The sequence below is a fragment of the Fukomys damarensis genome, unplaced genomic scaffold (assembly GCF_012274545.1).
Source record: "Fukomys damarensis isolate Sample0158 unplaced genomic scaffold, DMR_v1.0_HiC HiC_scaffold_29, whole genome shotgun sequence".
NCBI lineage: Eukaryota > Metazoa > Chordata > Mammalia > Rodentia > Bathyergidae > Fukomys > Fukomys damarensis.
In genome coordinates this window covers 17,655,111-17,676,513 of record NW_022900941.1, presented here as the reverse complement: position 1 = coordinate 17,676,513, position 21,403 = coordinate 17,655,111, and the positions used below count along the sequence as shown (strand labels likewise).

General features: G+C 39.6%; 1 protein-coding gene across 3 annotated transcripts in view; it reads right to left on the bottom strand.

The window, feature by feature from the left end:
* Positions 1-3,607: 3,607 nt before the first annotated feature.
* Rab3gap1 (RAB3 GTPase activating protein catalytic subunit 1) overlaps positions 3,608-21,403 on the bottom strand; it is a 112,194-nt gene continuing 94,398 nt past the window's right edge. The window contains exons 18-25 of one of the 3 annotated variants that reach the window (XM_010606185.3): positions 17,131-17,268; positions 15,523-15,750; positions 10,146-10,242; positions 9,949-10,052; positions 9,715-9,830; positions 8,088-8,190; positions 5,577-5,597; positions 3,608-4,765 (exon numbers count right to left, since the gene is read on the bottom strand). In XM_010606185.3, the coding sequence (XP_010604487.1) occupies positions 4,529-4,765; positions 5,577-5,597; positions 8,088-8,190; positions 9,715-9,830; positions 9,949-10,052; positions 10,146-10,242; positions 15,523-15,750; positions 17,131-17,268 (1,044 nt within the window). In that variant the 3' untranslated portion in view covers positions 3,608-4,528. The remainder of the gene's footprint in view (positions 4,766-5,576; positions 5,598-8,087; positions 8,191-9,714; positions 9,831-9,948; positions 10,053-10,145; positions 10,243-15,522; positions 15,751-17,130; positions 17,269-21,403) is intronic. The other 2 variants (XM_010606186.3, XM_033757152.1) reach the window with 2 other exon arrangements.

Below are 21,403 nucleotides of genomic sequence, written 5' to 3'. Positions count from 1 at the left end.
TATTTAGAAAAGGGCCTGTTTTTCAGGCTTCCCTCAAACTTCTGGGTCAAGAAAGCCTGCCTGAACCTCCTAAGTAGTTCGCACTACAAGCGGGCAACATTCTCAGCTTTTAAAACATTTTTATAACAGTCTCTTGAGTACTTACTGTTGTCCCTGTTTGGCAGAGAAAAAGAAAAAAATAAAGGCTTAAAGAAGTAGATAACAGCACAGTGTCTGCCGCTGTAAGGCTGAGATTTGAGATGGAACTTTGCAGAGGTAAGGTCTGGGTTTTACAGAGGCTTGTGGCCTCCGTCAGCTTTAGATGGGCACCTGTGTGGCTTCTGAGTGCAGCTCTTAGGGCTTGGTTTTGTCTTCCCATCCTCATCCCACTGAGCCCCGAGTCAGAGGGACAGGTGACACTGAGTTCCTTTAGTGGCTGACCAGCTACCCCGCAACACTCCCACTGGTGGCGGGACTAGTCACTGAGGGATCTATCCACGACCACCTGTTCTTCAAAGAAGTACACAAACAGGAAGCAGCTTTGGTTTGTGTCTACAGGAGCCAAGTCCACTTCCACAGGCCAATTGATGCAAAGCCCCACTCCTCAGACTGCAAGTGCTACAGGAGCCCTGTGGCTTTCAGGAGTTAATGCTGAAGCGTTCTAATTCCATGGTGCCCAGTGGCCAAAATTTAAGGCACCTGGAAGAGTCAAATGGAAGCGTGGATTTCCTTCTCCATGAAGGTATTCGTTCCTTTTTTTGCTCACTTGCTCATTGCCTGTTTGTGGGGCACTAGGCTCTGTCCATTACTGTGTGCACAGAAGAAAGGACACAGCAGAGTGGGGCTAGTGGACAGGGCTACCTGTGGGTCTGAAACCCAGAGTCGTGGCTTCCTGATCACCCCCTCTTCCTTATCTTGCCCGCCGATTCCTAGCAGGGAACAGTGCACAGCAACCAGAACCTCCATCAGGCTGGGGGCAGTTGCAGGGATGCTAGTCTTGCCTCTAGGCAGCCACTTCTCTGTTCTCCCCAGGAAGAATTTTCCCCTCTCTGAGTGCATTTGGTGCTCTATAGACACAGATGCGCAAGTCCATTCTTAATAGTTTGACGTCTCACTGGTATCAGTTGATGGGCTCTCACCTTAGTGACATTTTTTTCTCTTGGCTTTCAAAATGCCACACTTCTGGTTTTCCTTCTACCTCGTGGCTACTCCTCCATAGTCTCCTCTGCCAGTCCTCCTCACCCGCATCCCTGGCTCCATCCGCAGACCTGTGCCCTGAGACGACTCCTTAGGTGATCTCGGGCTGTCTGTGTCTCAGGTACTATTTTATAACAAGCTCTAACCTTTTCCTTAAACTTCAAACTTAAATAAGCAACCACTTGTGTGATATGTTAGCTCTATTTTCTGCTGCACAGCAAATGACCCACAAATTTAGCATCTGAAACATCATTTTAGTTTCTGAGTCAGCAGTCTGGGAATGCCTTAGCTGGGTGGCTCCTCTCAGGGCCCCTTGGGGTGGCAGCTACCTTCAGGCTAGAAGGAGCCACTTCTGAGCACTCCGCCCACCCTGGCAGAGGGGTGGGGCTCTCTCCTGGAGTTGCTCGTGTCAGGGCTGAGTTCCCCCAAGGTGAGGGAAGAGAGAACCGAAACAGAACTTGTGATGTCTTTTATTAGCTAACTGTGGAAGCGACGTAGCAACACTTCTGTACTGTTGCACAATGGGGCATCTAGGGGACTATGTAAGGGTGTGAGTTCCAGTAGACTGGAGGCAGGGATCACTGGGAACCACGAAAACTTCAGGTTCCCACAGGCAATGAGTATCTTGAAAACGTCCTGACTCGCAATCTTTACTCCTATCATTACCAATTCGCTCTTTTCCACTTCAGTAAATGGCATCGTGTCTACTCCGGCCTCAAACCTTCGTCATCCCGACTCATTCTCTTACAGTAGCTCTGTCAAGCCCATTAGCAGTGCACATTCGGTCCTTAAAACTTACCCTGAACCTGATCACTTCTCCCTGTGGTCCGAAGCATCACCTGTAACTGGCTCCACGCACGCCCACCTCACCTCTACCGTCTGCACACCACACTGTAGCACACTGCAGACATCTTCTTTCAGAAAATCCCTCACAGGATCATTTCCTTTCAATTAAGAAAACAAATCCAAATTGCTAAGGCTGGAAGGATTCTGGCCCTGTCCAACTTTCAAAAAGCTTTCATGACTCAAGACCCCCTCGAGATAAAGCACAAACTCCTTGCCGTGTCTTGCCTGGAACTTCTCGGGATTGCTGCGGTTTACCTCACATTTTCCTGCCTCGCTCCTCTCACACTGGATAAATACACTAGAGCCCTAGGCGCGCCGTCCCCCACGTACTTCCTCCTCTCCGCCTCCTGCGCTTCCTCTGCTTGTTAACACGCCCCAGTCAGTTTCTTTCACAGCACCCCACACAGCAGGCTCCTTCCCACGCTGGTCTCAGGATTCTCCTGCCCCTTCGGGCACATACTCTTCCCTGTCATGAACAGCTGAGTCGAGTCCCATTACTGACAGAAGCAGCAGCGCAAGGACAGGGTCGCGAGCACACCCGGGCAGGGCCTACTGCGGCTCAAGCTTCTGCACTTTCACACTTCCCAGCTCCTACTCGTCTTCTGGTCTCAATCCGGAAATCACATCCTCTGGAATGATTTTCCTGACCCCAGAGCCTGAATGAGAATCCATCTCCTGGCAACCTCAGTACCTCTACACGACTGCTGTCATCAGCAAACGCACAAGTGGAGCGTCCCACGCGTGCTGGGCCCTCAGCGCACACCGCAAAGCCCGCTACGCTCCCCATTTCATGGCACTGTCCTGTCTCCTGACAGGAAGGTCACCAGGGAAGTGGTAGTTTGTCCGGTCATCACCTGGTACAGTACCTGATACGAAGTAGATACTTTTATTTATTTTTAGTAGGTACTTTTAAACGTCTGGGAAATAAATACATAAAAATAAAGTGGGGTAATCGCACTTAAAAAAGCATAAAGAAGTTCATGAGACTACTCTGTACTTATTAGGCTGCAAATCTTTAGGAAGACAAGAAAAAGTACAAAAGTAGATGAAGCAATACTAAAATGCCCCTCAGGAGAGAAAATAAAAGAAAATTAGCCACAGAAACATCACTTTCCTTTTTTATTAGATTTACAATGCCTTTTAAAATTCCTATCTCTCCATTACAGTTTCTGTTATTAACATACTGTGAAAGCAGACAAACTCTGTCCTTGAGAGAAACACCTCCTTGGTCCAGCACGCAGGCCTCAGGGCTCCATCTGTGGGTCTGGTGTCTCAGAGCAAAGCACACTGTAAAGGCTGGGAGGCCAGCACCCTCCTTTCTATTCACATACACCAAAGTGTGCACACATGTGTGTGTGTGTGCATAGATTTTTGTTTCACAAAAATAATATAACAGGGTTTACACAGCTGTATCAATTCTTTTAAAATCACACACGAATTTATACTTCATTATAATTATTTTTCACTTTAGATTAAAGGTGGGAATTTTAGACCTAAAAATAATTTGATTATCAAATGGAGGCTATAAAGCAATAGAGACTTGGAACATCTCAGCCCTCACATATCTAGAAATATGGTGATGTTATTCTTATCCTGGGTGCTGTCCATCCCCACAGATTTTCATTTTAACTAAAAAAAAAATCAAGATAGTGCATTAATCTTCATTACATTAGCATGTATGCCTAATTATACTAACTGCATGATAGTCTCCATGTAGCTAGGCTGTATTTTTAGCATGTGCTCATTTCTACTTCATTAAATAAAGTACCCAGCAGCAACCACCGAGAGAGAGCATGCTGTACAGCAGGGACGTAATAACACTTTGTGGTTCGGTAACTTACATGGCAACCAAAAGAACAGATAAGAGACAACAAATCTTACAAGATTTATATATATAACTAATGAGAAGTGTCGTTTCATTTACAATTTTATCAGAAGACATTTAGGCTACAGTTATGTGGAAAAACACTAAATAAAATTCTAGGCTTTCTCCTAGAATATTCCAAATGTTCATTAAAAGTTAATTAGTTTGACTGAATAAACAGAAAATCACGGAGTAATTTAAAAACAGACTCTGGGACTAGAAGCTACCATCAAAATACCTAGAAATCTGAGCTGACAGGCACTCTATTTTGCATACTTGATACTAATCCTGCCACTAAGTGTGTACACAGACTGTGAATGCAAGGCCACAGCCCCAAGAACAATGACAGAGAGGAGTGAGGTGAATGCTGTCGCACTGCAGCGAAGACTGAAGGCTCCTGATGAATTTCCCCCCGCTACACAAAGGCTATCTCCTGGGAGCAATCTTCCGCTAATGCCAGCCCAGTCTCTCTGCCCACACCAAGGTACCCTAGAGCCTGACCACGGTTTCCGAAAGTCCTCTGGGTGCTGGTGTGACTCCTGACCATTCTGTGACAAGCTCCTTCCTACCCATCACAGGGTCTCTCTGGAAAAAGGAGGCAGGGCTGCCACTGAAGCCACTGCCAAGGTAATGCCAGGAGACTCAGAAGAAGGATGCATCTGATGAAAAGGCACCCGCAAGTCTGAAGTCCTCTTTGGTGAGCACGCTGTACATCCGTTGCGGCAGGGCTTTGGAGTAGGGTGCAGGGCGTGGCACGGTGGTTCGCAGGATGAGCTCCCGGCCGGCAGGCGGTGGGAAGTCTGACACCGAGTTCTGCCTTCTCTCCTCCAGGCAGCCTGTTCTCTTCACTTCCTCCTCTGGGGCAGCCATGGCTGCAGCCTTGAACATAAGCAAATGTGAAGTTCAAAAGCAAGTTGAATGCTAAACTCAGGTACTTTTGTAGGACAGATGACTAAACATGATAAATACATAAATATGTCCTACAATACTCAGAAATGCAGTCAGCTATATGTTATGATTACTCAAGGAAAAGGAAATAAATGGCAGAAGCTTAAAACACTGCATAAGCTACTAGACTGGTAACAGGCAGAGAAGGGAGAATGACCGCCAGGCAACCTGCTTTGAGAAGTGAGGGGCCACGTTCAGACATCTGGTGAGGAGGGATCATGTTGCTGTACCGGTTCCTGTTATTTGAAGCAATGACCCAAGTCCAGGGCTGATGTCCTCAGTCCAGTAAAGAGCTGTCTCTTTCCAGAGTCTGGAAAGATGATTTTTATCTCAACTCTTTCAATCAATTCTTTTGAAAGGTTTTTAATTTGGCAAATTAAAACTGGTGACTCTGGTTTTGTTTGCTGGGAAGCTAATGTGACAGATGTGACAGAGATTCATGGCCACAAGAGTTGCTCTCACAAAGGCACCAACTTTTTCATCAACAGTACAAAATACATGTAGAAAATAGTACAAAACAGTACAAAATAGCTTCCATTTTAACTCTGATTACTTCTGTCACAATACTATTGCCTTGGAAAAAGAGTAATTGTTCTGGCAATGGAAACATGAACTTATGTTAAGCTAAACATTTGCAGAAAGGTACGCCAGATCCAGACAGGTGGTTAGTTTTAATGATCTTATGAAGTTAGAGGGATGAAAAGGAGCAAGGAACTACGAGGGACAAAGGCTATTTTGTTACCTCATCAGAAGATTCAGTCAGCTTGAGAAAGGTGAGAAAAGAAACAGTGATGAAGGGGAAAACAAGCAAGATGGTTTAAAAAGAGAAGAGAGATTGTGGGATTATCTCAGAGATGGCATGCACTACATCAAGGAACATGATCCTCTCAAAAGAATATCTAAGATGAACAAAGTCACACCACACACAACACGCCTAGCTGTCAAACAGCAGACACATCCCATTACTCATGCTTCAACAAGTAATGCATAGTCTCTTTATTTAGTGGGGTAATGTTTTAACAAAAACCAACCACTTTTTTCTGAAGAATTAAGATGCTTTAAAAAGTGTTCATGGCTTGAAAAATAATACAGTGAACAGATGTTGTTATTCAACATAGCAAAACTAAAATGAAATCTGATTATTTTTGTAAAATTCCACTTAAATATGTGTGTATCACAAGCATATCTAATCATGATCAAGTTTATTACAATTTATAATGACAGAAAAGTTCTAATGTATAAAAATTCTCACTGAAAGTCATAACTTTATTTTTATTTTTTTGGTACCGGGGATTGAACTCAGGCCTTTGCGCTTGCAAGGCAGGCCACTGAACCGCTGAGCTAAATCCCCGGCCGAAAGTCATAACTTTAAAATGTTAAAATCTTGATTAGTAATTGATATGAAGTGTTAATCATGAAGTTACATGAAAAAACTTAGTAAGATACTTAAGAGCTCAGTTTTAAAATGTACCAACTAGATGCTTGTTATGTGGACAGAGTCTACAAATTCGCTAAAAATGAAGGGTGAAGGGAAGGGAGGGCAGGAGTATAGGAGAAAAAAATATGAACCAAGACGTATCATGTAAAGGTACAAGATTCCAATGATAAATGTAACTATTAAAAAAAAAAACCCAAAACCCAAATTCCCTAAAAATATTCAGTACAAAGTCTGAAAGTTTTAAGTATTTTTCTAAATTACATAATATGGGACAAATTTATAATTTCAATGTCATTAGAGGGGACATATAATATACTGGGAAGAGGACATACTCCCACATTTAGTGACTTTGAAAGAAGTCTTAAGTGGAAAATAAGCTTTACAAATTATGTAATATCCTAGTTTTATAAAATATATTTGTATCCAACTAGATGTTAAATGTTGACAGTGATCACCAGGGGTGGTTAAGATTATGCGATTTTTTTTTTCCCTCTGTAATTTTTTGTGTAGGAATTTTGACAAACAGGAGGGGAGTGAGGGGGCTGTCCCAAAACAGGGGACGTAATTTTGATTAACTATCTAAAACAAGTGACAATCTCACCAGTAAAAGCATAAATCCTTTTAATACAACTTTAACAAGGAAACATGCCTGGTAGCTTCTGCATGGTGAGCTGGTGAAGATTAGTACAGGATATGTAAACAAACCCCACTCTTGGTTTCATGTAAGAGACAAAAACAAAATAGCACCTACTGTTTTCCAAAAGTCTGTTAAGAAAATAAAATGTTTTTTAACTTGAGATTCCTAAAATTTAGGGAGCTACTCCATAAATACCTCAGGTTTTAGCTCTTCCTAAAAATGAAGATCAGTATATTTGACTATGACTTTGAATACATTAACTAGATGTACTCCAGATCAATTTGACAGAATTTAAAAATTGTTATTCCATATGTAGAAAAATGAAAAAAATTTTTTTTCATATTTGGTTCTGAATATTACACTTTCAAAGTTGACCTGGTGTCATCACAATTCCAGCTAAGGGGAACCTGGGCTTGTACACATCATACTTTAATCAGAATTCCTAGATTAATGTACCTTGACAGAAGAATCATCTGTGGGATGCCAGCCCCTCTTAGCCAGTAACCAAGATACACTGTACCTCAGTTCACGAACACTTTTATTTGCAATGTGGTTTGCAAACAGAAGTGCTTGGAAAATTTTTGTTTTTGTTTGCAAATTCTGCATCAGGTGACAAACATGAAGATAATTTTCAAATTGGGCTTTCTTTCTGTGCTGAAGCCTAAGATTCCATTATCCTAAATTTCAGAATCTTTTACCTCCTTTCTAGGACAGTATAGCTGGATCTCTTCATCAATATAAGACTACATAGATTTACAATTCAGGCTGAATTGTGCATTCATTTAGAAACTTTGTTTTATTTTCTCCAGAGCATATCTCTGGCTATTGCTAACCAAGTAAATTTCAGTGTCTGTAACAACAGCTTTCAGGTCTAACTTCCGAAAGTCAGGTTGTAACTTATACTTTATCATTTTGCTTTAATGTGCCAATGGATTTTAAAAACACAGAAGCCAATCAGTTTCTTTTTCTTTTTTTGGTACAGGGATCGAACTCAGGACCTTGCACTTGCCAGGCAGGTGCTGTGCTGCTAAGCTAAATCCCCAGCCTAGTCTTTGTTTCTTTAGTGCTTAGACTTCTCAGCATCTATGTACTGTGACTCGTGTCTGGGGGATCAAACCCGTGTCTTCCTAAGCAGAAGTGCAGAGGTCATCACACAGTCAGACAGGAATGTCACACACCCTCTGAGCATTCACAAACAACTTGTGAATAATTCTGCCAGCATGTCCTCTTCCTGCCCCAGTGACTAACACTTCGGGCTGCTCCAACAGGCAACTCACAAACCTAGGAGACAAAAGCAGTAAAAGGATGGAAAGCCAGCTGCTCAGGCCACTGTGTACATTGTCTCAGCTGAATTTTGTTGACAGATCCTCAATTTGGTACTCATTAAACTTATGAAACCTGGAGTAGAAATTTTATAGAGTAGATATGACATTTAGAATTACAATCAATTCAACTGACAGTCTTACCGCTCTTTCAAGTTTATTTGTAACATTTTTTAAAAAGTCTCTCTCTCCTGTGTGTACAAGTATGCCAAAACAAAATCCATCAGTCTGTATCACTAATACGTACTTTAAAAAAGAAAGCCTATCTCTAGCTTAAAACATATCACAGTAAAAAATAGACCAAAAATGTTTTTTTGTATAACAGAAACCAAGTTTTATTTATCCAGCAAAGCAATGATCCATATTTCTTGTTTTGGGTTTTTAAAGGGCTGTTTCTGTGCTTAAAATATATAGTTTGCTGAGCAAAACTGCATTTATAAGCTGTGCCATTATGTGCTGGAAACACAGCACTTGCATGCACGTCACAGACAGCACAAAGCGGCACTAAATGACTCAAAGCACAGAGACACCACATTGCACCACCTGCTCCCTAATTCATGCTGCTATTTTAGGAATAATTTCCTTGATTAGAGCTTATTCTCACTTAGAAGGAAGGAGTTTTCAAGAGCGAAGTAGGCTGGGAGAAATTTTCACTCAACAAAAGACACAAAATTCAAACAAGAACCTGTTAAAAGCTATAACAAATGCCTTATCATATGGTATTAATTAGCATCAATAATGCTGTTTCTCATGGAAAAGCTGATGAAAATGTTTAAATTGTGACAAATTCAAGACACTAAACAAGCTATTGTGGAAACACTTTTCCACACATTAAAACACAATCAAATGGGCTGGGGATTTAGCTCAGTGGTGGCATTGCCTACTTCGCAAGGGCAAGGCCCCAAGTTTGATCTCCTGTACCAAAAAAACAAAAACAAATACTATCAAGTAACAGAAGCAAAAAAGGGACAGCTTCACACTGACACAGACTCCACTGATAAGGGGTACCAGTGTCCAGCCTCCTAAGTACAGAAACCGTCCGCACTCGGATCATTTGCCTCATCTGGGAGAAGCCACGTGTCATTCTTTTACAAGCTATTTTAAGGTTCATAGGAAAGGTACCTTTGCTATCACAAAGTGTTCAAAATAAAGTAACTAGTTATAGCATGCAGATACTGTGGGGTGGGGGCACTGTGAGGAATGGAGCAGACAGCCCCTCCAGGCTGCGGTGCCACATCTCCAGAGCACAGGCACCCCGAGAAAGGGGCTGGAACACTGTAGCTGAAAGTGGGAGGGATGGAAACAACTGGTAGCAACTCAGAGCAGAAGTCAAATCTTAGGACAATTAAGTATTTCTCTGTCTTTAGTAATGTCTCTTTCAAATAATATGAGTGCCACAAAGGAGCCTCCATAGCTTATTATAATATTTCTAAAATAGTTTTTCCTATTGTAGGCAAACTGGAGGTAGCCAAATAGCAATTACCTCTCAAGATCTTCCTTTTCCTCTTCCTGCTCACATTTCTCAGTTCCAAACTTGGCCTTCAGGGACCGAGCTCTTGCAATTATGGCTTCCACACTAATAATCTGATGTATAATTTCCTAACAGTGGAAAAGGAGAGACACACATTGAGAGACATGAGAAAAGCAAAGTCTTTAAAATAATTATTGCCAAGTAGGGTGCATTCTTGGAAAGATTTTGACACTGCATCAGACTTACTTCCAATTTCTTGTCCTCTGGATTGGGGAAGTGCAAAACTTTACTGGAATGGGATATGATCTGCCGTATAATCTTCTTAACGGAAGAAATGTTTTCCAGACTTTCTATTTTAAAGAAATCAAAAGCCATCATTAAATTAAGTAAAAAACACCTTCACTTTGGAAATGAACTGATAACTAATTAAATAAGATATTTACCTTCTTCTTTTACCTTGACTACAGCAGCATGAATCACACAAGGTAAAAGGTGCCGAGCAAGGTCTGCAGGTTTCTGGATTGCCAGATAGTGCAGCACCTGAAGGAGACACGACAGCACATGGTGATCAGTGCACATACCAGAAGTAAAGCAGCCTTTTACTCAAGAACAGAAGAATCCTTGACCACACTCTCATAACATGAAAGCACAGCTCTCTTACTAGCTTTGCATGCAGGAGGATAGCTGTGAGTTTGAGACCAGCCTGGGCTAAAGTTCCAGGGCAGTCTCAACTACATAGTGAGACTCTGTCTCAAAAAATCCCCCCATCAAAAAAAGAAAGAAAGAAAAAAGAAAACTCTTAAGAACTTCAATCATATTTTACTTTTGTGAGACAGGGTCTTTCCTATGTAGTTTAGTCTGGCCTGGAACTCACTAATTAGCCCAGGCTGTTCTTGAACTCTTGGCAATCCTCCTGCCTCAGCTGCCTGAGTGCTGGAATTATAGGTATGCACCACTATGCCCAGTGAGAACTTCAATCTTAAAAAAAAAATGAATACTGTCAGAACCTTTTCTGTTTCCACATGAGCTATACACACATTAGGAAAACAGAAAATAACTATTTGCAAATTATATTACCTATATGACAGATAACTGTCACAAGCAGAGCATTTTTCACTAAGTTTTTTTCATTTTTGCTGTACTGAGTATTGAACACAGGGCCTTGTTCCACATGATGGGCAAGTGCTCTACTACTGAGATATAGCATTTTTTATTTTTATTTTAAAATAGGGCCTCAGTATGTTGCCCAGGTGGCCTCAAACTTGAACTTTCCTACCTTAGTTTTCCCTATAGTTAGGACAACTCCATGTGCTCTTTATTGATGTTAATTTTGACCATCCAGTGAAGATACTATCCCTTTCCCAGTATATGGTTACTACTTCCTCACAATATGTAAGCAATCTGTAGCACCTATCTACAGATGACTCTTGCTTGAACCAATCTTTTACTATGAATATGGTTATAAAAAGATTTTCAATTCCAACATAGGTTCCATCTTTACCAGTTATCTCTGCTCTATAAGAAACACCCTTTCTCCCTCTTATCTTTACAATCTTTATTTCATCAGTATGGTTCCAAGAATTCATATTTTTTCCTGTGGTTATAATCCACTACTGTTCTTAACTATCTGGTATTCAAACTGACCTAAAATTAGCCCATGAGAGTCCCTGTAAGGAAGCGCCTTATGAAATGAACCTCTCTTTTTAAAGTACTTCTTTACTTTCTATCAACATCTGATGTTCCAGGGTCATCTTATACCTTCTCCCCTCTGACCTTAAAAAGCAGCCATTTTTCTGAGGGAAGCTTGCTTACTTTTACTGAGGAGTGTCTTACAGATCTTGCTAAGGAGGTATCACTACTTCTAGACCCCTTCTAGATATTTTCAAGACACGTAGGACACATAGGCTTGTATGTTTACATATCCATAACTATATATGCATATATATATGTATATATATATATGTATATATATATATATATACACATGCTTATCCATATTTTAGAAAATTTTCCAAGTCCACACCAGCATCTATAACTCTAATCCACTGACAGAGGGTTCTTCCTTGACTTCTTCAATTTCATATTTGCATCTCACATTCACTGCATTATTTTCAACTTCCAACAGCACCAAGATATTTAATCACTCTTGTAAATATATTGCTTACCCACAGGATTACAAAAACAAGCTTAGACAGTAGGGTTCAAGACTTGTTTGCAACACAACTAAGAGTATTCAGCCAAACATATCTTAGATGTCCATAAATCACTTGGATTAATTTTCTCTCCTGTCCCCAACTCCTTTCTCTGTACTGTAGTTGTACTGTTTATTTGAAATACAGCTAGGTTAATCTGTCTTTTCAGGATTAGGTTATTTGTTCTCTTGTCAACCTTTTAAAATTTTTAATACAAAAATATTAATATTCTTCCAGAAGTCAAAAGTATACAGAAAATATCTTTTCTAAAATTCACTCCCTTCCACATTCCTTCTACTCTCTTTTTTTTTTTTCCCTTTTCCAACCCTTCAGAGTAATTAAATGTTCTCTGGTTTACTTTTATCAAGTTTCTCTCTGTAAAGATTAAGCACATATTTTCTTAATTTTGAAAAAAAATTTTACTACACAGCAGGTAGCATTCTCTCTATATTCTTTTGTACTTTTCTCTTAAAACTTATCCTATAAGCCAGGTGTGGTGGCGCACGCCTGTAATCCCAGCACTCGGGAGGCTGAGGAAGGAGGATTGCCATGAGTTCAAGACCAGCCTGGGATACACAGTGAGTTCCACGTCAGTCTCAACTACATAGTGAGACCCTGTCTCAAACAAAACAAAACAAATTTCTTGTTCCTTAAATTTTTATAGGAGGTATCTGTCTGCATCTGTATATCTATATCTATATTTTTTTTTGAGACAAGGTTTCAATATGTAGCTCAGGGTGGCCTTGAACTTGCAGTGATCCTTCTGCCTCAGCTTCCAAAATGCTGGAATACAGGCATGTGTCATTTTGTTTGGCATATGTTTTGTTTTTTTTTTTGGTACCGGGGATTGAACTTGGGTCTTTGCACTTGCAAGGCAGGCCACCAAACCGCTGAGATAAATCCCCAGCCCTCGGCATATGTTTTTTTAAAAGAATTTTTTAAAAAAGTCTAGTAGTTTTACAATGATACATCTTTGAGTTTGTTGCTCTTGGTCAATACTCCCCTGTACCCAGTGAGGCCTTTCAATAATTCCTTATATTGTGATTTTTAAATATTAATTTTTCTTAGGATTCTGACTTTTTTTTTGAAGAACACTAAGAACATTAGTAAAAGGTTCCTAATAAAATTAATATTCTTACTACCTTTGATTTTGTCTCTCATACTTCCTCTCCAACTCTTTATTTACCTACTTCATTTTTATTTATTTGACTGTTTTCCAGCTTTTCTTCAATGCCTTCTATTAAATTTAAATATGAATCTATTCTCTCTTGGGCCCCTCTGTGATCTAGTCTGTTTTTCATACGGTTATCTTTTTCTTTTACTTCTATCCTAAAATCAATTGTAGTTTCATTTCTTTGTAGGTTTTTCTTGGAGTTGGGGTTCATTTCTGCTCTTGTGTATCTGATTAAATCCTTCATATTTGAATGACTGTGATATTTGATTTAGTACAGAGTGTTATATTTCAACTTCTACTCTTCTAAGAAATATTTTCATTAAGCTACAATGATCTGATTTGCTTTGTTTTTAAAAGCAGTTTTGTAGTCTGTTCTCTTCTGTTCCTGTAATGTTACAGAAAGTTTGAATGTGCCTTCTACATAGTTTATTTAGTGGTGAGTGGGCCTAAGTGAGAAAAGTTGTTGTTCTCCTTTTCATTTCTGTAGGATCTTTTATTTTCTTCTATTTTCTCCCCTCTCATTACTAATTTATATCTAAGGAGTATCATTCTTTCTCTATAGTTATTTATTACTTAAAGACAGGGTTATATTCTGAGAAATGTATTAAGCAATTTCACTGTGTACAAACACCATAGACTGTTATTTACACAAACCTAAATGATATGTCAATCACAGGACATGACCATTGGTTGCAGTCAAAAGACCTGCCAGGAGCAGTGGCACATGCCTGTAATCCCAGCTCGCTGGGAAGCTGAAGCAGGAGGATGACAAATTCAAGTGCCACCTTGATACTCTATCTCAAAATAAAAAGGACTGGGGACACAGCTCAGGGCAAAAGCTCTGGTTCAATTCTTAGTACAGAGAGGGGAGGTGTGAAGGAGACCGACCAACCGACTGGGTAAACACAAGATATACTAGGTAGCTGCCAATGTAGCATGGGGTACTATTTTACAGTAACCTTCTTATAAGTAGAAGTATACTCTAAAATGATAAAAGTATAGTCAAGTAAATATACAAACCGGTAAGAGTTGTTATATCATTATAACTTATTTACTGTACATAATTGTATGTATTATCCTTTTACACAACTGGCAGCACAGGTTTTACACCAGCATCACCACAAACATGTAATGAATTCTTGCACAATGATATTCTGATGGCTAAATACCACTAGGAGATAGGAATTTTTTAGTCCTGTTGTGATCTTATGGGATCACAACAGTATATGAAGTTTGTGGGTGACTAAAACAACATTATGTGGCACAAGGCTGTATCTCATTTTCTCCAGACCTCCACTTCTAGTTCTGTTTATGTTCAGTTCCCCCTCTTCTGCTGCCAGTGCTTTGAGCTCTTCCTGTGTTCACTGTTTTGGCACTGGCTCTTTGTGGGATGACTTTACGCTCTGAGTCCTATGATCTCTTGGCTTTTTTTTTTTTTGGTACCGAATATCGAACTCGGGACCTAGGGCTTACGAGGCAGGTGGTAGAACCACTGAGCTAAATCCCCAGCCCTCTTGGCTTTTTCTTAAGACTGGCTGTCCCTACTTATTTCATCCATAGCCATAGGGATTGTGAGCTCCATTGGAATTTGGCTTATTACTTTACTTGGTGTTATTTAAAGATCACTGTATTTTCTATCTCCTACTAAGGTGCAAGCACGAACTTCTTTACTTACTGATTTCAGTAAGTGAAGAGGATGTGTTTAGGATAATCTGGTATTAGGCAAATTATACTATTTTCATTAATGCCAAATGTTTTTTAATAGTTATAAAGCAGCCTGTACCTGAATATACAACAATTTATTGAACCAAGCCCCTATTTTTGGAAAGTTACTGTCTCTCCTTTTTCACTAAAGAACTTTGAACATCACTTATGTGCACAGATTATGTGTATTTCTCATTATTTCCTTAATAAAAGGGCAGCTCTTCTTCCCTTTCTTGGCAGTATAGGGGACTGAACCTAGGCTAGGCAAGCACTACACCACCGAACTACTTCCCCAGCCCTTTTGTCTTTTGAGATAGGGTATTTTTAAATTGCACAGGCTGGGCCCAAACTTGCAAGCCTTCTGCCTTAGACTCCCAAGTACCTGGGGTTATATGTCCACCACCATGTCTGGCCAGATATACCTTTTTTTTTTTTGGTACCGGGGATTGAACTGGGGTCCTTGCGCTTGCAAGGCAGGCCACTGAACCGCTGAGCTAAATCCCCGGCTAGATATACCATTTTTAATGCTTCCGAAAGACACTATGAGAGAATAGTAGGTGTTCTATATAAACTGTCAATGTCTTTGGCATTTAGTTCTGAAATCTTAAATTTAAATACTAGACATAAAAGGCTCACTGTAATTCAATGCTTTGTCAAGTGTATCCAAACTCTCATGTCTATGAGAGTGAGTTTCTAAGATTTAATAACAACAGTTAGCATTCTAGTACTAGAGACCCAAACCTCAATTACCTTTTCTGCTTCACGTGTATCATCAAAGAGCCGCCTTTGCCGTCTAGCAGGAATTGGCTTAGCTGTTTCCCAGGCTTCAACCCACATGTTGCTTGGAATCTTCATTCGGGCACTGAGTTCTCCTTTCAGAACTACATTCCCCTTATCATCTGTCACCTCCTCTTCAATATAATCCCTGGGTGAATACCATCTCACAAAGTCTTCCAGAAGACAACCTGGATTGGCAGCCTGAAATAGGACAAGAATCCCAGCAAAACCAGATAAAAATGAGTATTTATTGATAATCCTGTTTGAAAATCATATTTATACAAAAAAAACCTGCTACCTACCAAAGATGGATGAAAGTGGTAGGTGTAGTCATGGGATGTTTATGTTTAAAGAGAGTATTTCAGAGAAAAATCAAACTTAAGACTGGCTTATATAACACATAAGACTGAAGAGGGACTGTGGATTGGGGAGACAGAGTTCACCAAAAGTAAAGGAGAAGATTCTGGGCCTAGCAAACACTTCAGAATAAAAGCAGTAAGAAGTCTTTGGCCCACTCACTGGGTTAACCACTTGGGGAATTTTTTAAAAATATGTGGGTTGAATATCCTTTACCCAAAATATGTGGAGCCAGAGTGTTTCAGATTTGGGGGTGGGGGGGATTTGGGAATATTTGCATACAGATCATAAAACAGACTGGGGATGAGATCCACTGTAAACTGAATTCAGTTATATTTCATATATGCCATAATACACATAGAAGGTAATTTAATACATTAGTTTAAATAATTTTGTGCATGAAACATATAGTAGTTCCATAATGCAGAATTTTATGCTTGTGGCAGGTCAGTACTAAAGAGTTTTGAATTTTAAAACATATCAGATTTTAGGGTTAAGAACACTCAAACTATACATGTATGAGTTTTTTGCATTCAAAAATAAATAACTGAAAAACCAAAATCCTTTCTGGAATGAAGATTCCTGGGTTTTTAAGTGAATAAGCCAATGTAGCTATTAACTCAACCCTATGTATTTTACATAAAGGTCTATATGTAAACCTAAAACTATGATTTTCCAGGTAGCAAGTATCTACTCATCCAAAATGGTGACTCTTTGGGAAAGTTTCAGTCATCTTTTTGACCTTGCCATCTTAGAAGTTGTCACATAATATTTACACATCCTCTCCTGCAATCTCAAGAGACTATAACTGAGGGTAAACATTGTATTTCCTACTTATCTACTTCCATGTGAGGCACACTGTGGGCACCCAAGGGTTTATTGAGTGAAAGGATCCACTTTAAATGCTCAGTTTCTTAAAAGCCTTGCATTAACTGCCTAAGCACACAAAAAGGAAGAAAGCATCCCCAATACACACACAGAACGATTCAATTCTTAACTTTCAACTATTAATAACAGATTCATTCTTTTCTTTTTTAAACTTAGAGAATAAGCTTCTCTGCGTCCTTTGAGGGATGGAGGTAGGATGCTGTAACTATTAACAAAGCCCAAACATTTAACAAAAAAAGACATTCAGGCCTTCAAACCACTTTTACAGAGTGACTTTCACAGTTTTATCCCAGAATAGCTCGAAATAGGTCCAAGAACCCCAAAAGTGTGACCCACCTTAAAAGACTCCATATCAGAAAGCAGACAGGCACTCTGCATGCGTGCTCGGAGGTGAGCCCCTTCGGCCGATGTACCTAATTTAGCTAAGACCTCAGACTGCTCTTCTAACAGATCTTCTGTCATAGGTGCTGGTTCCTGTGAAGCACAGAAGGACAAAGCTCACGAACAGCCCTTTTTTAGACAAAGCAGATCTGTAAAAATAGAATAAAGAATTTCTGCTCTCACAGTCACAAGATATGTATTTGAAAGAATTCAGAGAAATGCAAAAGTTGTTCAGAATCTATATTTAAAAAAACCAGAATAAATATTACTCTCAGGTTTCCTCCCCCTAACAGACAAGATTACCATATTTCCCTTGAAAAAAACTAAGAGCCAAAAGACAGAATGTGTCCACTACAAATTTTCTGGTCTATTAGTGATGCCGAAATGAAGTCCTAATGAACGTCACTTTAACTACCCAACATGTACCAAACAAAACTCTTGAATTGATACAGGGGTGAACAATAATCCGTAAGACATTACAGTGTGGTGGTTAAGAGCTTTGTGCTCCAGAGATAATATGCCTGCATTTAAATCCCAGCTCTATGACCTTGGGCAATCATTCAACTTTTCAGAAGTCGTTACAAAGAATAATTTCTAAGGCATATGCTCAATAAATACTATCAATTAAAATCAAAATACTTAGATTACCTTATAAACTTTATACTCTTTGACAAAGGGAAAATATGCTTATTAAAACACCTAGTCAAGTTTTAAAAAAAAATCACATGACTCAAGCAGTATACTTGAAACCAGAGATCTTTTTCTTTGGTGGAAAAGCTACTTCTCTTTGTCATTTAGCCTTGAGATCACAAGATAGGAGGAAAGGAAGGGGTTATCGAGAATACTAAGTATTTTTCCCACCTAGGAATCTGACAAGTGTAGACATGATAAAAGGAGAACAGCAAGCCGCATGAGGACTATACGTTTTCATATGTACTACTTCTGAATGTGCCCAAAGTTTACTCAAATACATGATCTAATATGATCACTTGGGAAGGGATCAGGGCATTTTACAAGTGATGAAAGAGGTGCAAAGATAAAGGGCCTTACGTAAGATCATCAAGTGGCAAAACTACCAAACAGAAAAGTGAAAAGAGAAAAAAGAGCACTAAATTAAAAGGCATTACTTTTATTTCAAGACAGTCTATGCTTTTAAACTTCCTCAGACACTATTACCCTAATCAAAAAGGCTAACAAATATACAATTAGCTTATTAAAAGTAGAGACTACTGTTCATTAAAACTTAAAGGTGCTAAGGCAGGAGGATCGCTATGAGTTCGAGACCAGCCTGGGCTACGTATTGAGTTCCAGGTCAGTCTCAACTACATAGTGAGACCCTGTCTCAAAAAACAAAAACTTAAAGGTGGAGGAACACAAAAAATTATCCTTTGCCCAACATACAAAGTACTTTCAAATACGATATGTAACTAATGCTGAAAAAACTGGAATCAAAAATAGTACGCTTTTTAAGTATTTACTATTTATTAAAATTATAGATATGCTAGAATAAGAGAAATATTTTATACTTTCTACTTATTAATCACTGATCATGTTTTGAGATTTTTGAAAGTGTAATTAACATAAACTAATTTAAAAGGTGCATCTGAAAATTTGTGACATGTATACATGAATCACTAAGATGTTTTTAAGATGACACACAGAGGTCCAGGGATTTAGCTCAGTGGTGCCGCGCCTGCCTTGTAAGCACAAGGTCCTGAGTTCAATCTCCCACACCAAGGGGGGGAAAAGAAAGACAGACAGAGAGAGAGATGATAAATATATAATAATTCACCTCAAAAAGTTTCCTTAGGCCCATTTTTACAATATACACCAAAAGGTGAATAAACAAACTATGAAATATCCATGAATTAGAAAACTTCTAGACAATAAATATAAACTATAGATATAGTAATTTGCACCAGTAATTATGCTGAAAGAAATCACACTTAATATACACCGTTATTACATAAAATGCAGTCTACTCTGTTGTTTTGTTTTAGAATCATGCTATATAGCCCAAGCTAGTTTCAAACTGCTCAAGTGATCCTTCTGCCACAACCTCCCAGGTAGGTAGAACTGGAGGCATATACCACTGCACCTAGCTATTGTTATTAAGATGAGAAAAACAAGATTTAGAAAGGAATCACAGTTTGTACTAGCAAAACTGTTTTATTTATTTATTTTTGGTTTTTTGAGACAGGGTCTCACTATATAGTTGAGACTGACCTGGAACTCACTGTGTAGCCCAGGCTGGTCTGGAACTCACAGCGATCCCCCTGCTTCAGCCTCACGAGTGCTGGGAGTACAGGAGTGTGCCACCACGCCCGGCTTGTACCAGCAAAATTATAAATAAATGGTGGGGCCAGTATACAGATCCAGACTAGATCCCACAGTCCAGGCGTACACAAGAATTATACAAGACCATAACAAGATAAACTTTTTTTAGCATTGTAAACACTCACATATCCCTTCCCAGGCTTCAGGGACTCTGCTGCCCATAATGGACACACAGATTCAAGGGCCTACACTTGCATGAGACCAAGGACTAATCAGGTTCCTAGAAGGGATGATCAGACAGTTAAAAAGAGTTCGGGATTTATAACATCTGACCTTCAATAAAGGAAATCATTTAAAACAAGCATTAGAAAATAAGAGTTAATTACCAATCATTTAAACTTCTAATATAAGGCACTAGAAAAATATCAAATTAATTCCAAAGAAAGTGGAAGAAATAATGAAATTAACAATCAAGAATATGAATAGAGAAAACTCCAAACTATACATTGTATTTTTGGGGAAAGGTTAAAAAATTAAACCCTTTGATAACAAAAGAGATAATATACAAAATATCAATTTCAAAAACTGAAGCTGTAACACAATTATAGATTCTACAGATGTTAAAAAAGAATTATACAGGGACCGTGGATTTGGCTCAGTGGTTCTACTGCCTGCCTTACAAGGCCAAGGGCCTGAGTTTGATCCCTGGTACCAAAACAAAACAAAACAAAAATACAGACACTATCAAAGAATACAAGCAGTGAAGAGGCTGAGGTAGGAAGATCACTAAGAGTTCAAAGCCAGCCTGAAATCCATAGCAAGGCCCTGTCTTTAAAACTAAGTAATTAAACTAATTCAATAAATAAATAAAATATAGTTGGTCCTCACCTTGAGTTGACCGAATCCATGGATACAAATTAAGTGGATATGAAGGGTTGACCTAAGGGACTTCAGCATCCAGAGACTTTTGGAGGTGGGGAGAGGTAGTACTATCAGTACTGAGTAATGAACTGTACTGTGGCAAATTTGTACTGGTTGTTATGGTTCAGACCTCGATGTCCCTCCCAAGAGCATCCTGCACTCATACGTAGGGCTTTTGGAAGGTGAGTGGGTTATGGGGCTTATAGCTGACTTGCTGTGTCTAGATGGAAGAGGCAGATTCTTGGGGGTGTGGACTGAAGGTACTGATCTCCTCCACCAGCTCCTCCCTTCACTCTCTCTGTTTCCTGTCTGCCATGATGTGGACAGTTTCTAATTGCCATGCAATAGTGGCTAGGAGCCAGTGACTGTGGACTGAAATGTGAGTCAAACCTCTCCTTCCTTAAGTTATGGGTATCAGGTATTCACCAGTGAAGCCACTCGAAATCTGGAGTTTTGTTTATAGGAATATTTTCAGTTATAGCTTAATTTCAAATTTCTGTAATAGATAGAATTATCTTTATTAAATTAAAAAAAAAATTTTGGTAATTGTGGTTTCTAAAGAATTTTTTTTTTCTAAATAAGTGTAGCAGACTGGTATATTTTCAACATACAAACATCAACTATTTCTGTTTATAAAGGGAAAAAATTAGGAAACGAACATTTAAATAACACGTAACATTTAAAAAATTAAACACTTCCATACCATTGGTAAGTGCGTTTAGATCCCGGGGAGCAACTGTGTGGAGCAGAGGGGTACGGCTGCAGGCGGATCCCAGCTAGGGCTCCACCCCGACCCAAGGCTTGGGCACAACTGCACAAGCCAGAGGCCCACCCAGAAAAGAGTCGCACAGGCACACAAGCTTCAGCCAGAGGCCTGCCATACCATCTGTAAGTGTGCACAGACCCTGGGGAGCAGTGGTGTGGACCACAGCAGCTTGGCTGCACACTGGTCCCAGCCAGGGCTCTGCCCTGATGCCAGAGGCAGGGCACACAGGCCACAGCCAAGGGCCCACCTGGAAAACAGTTACAC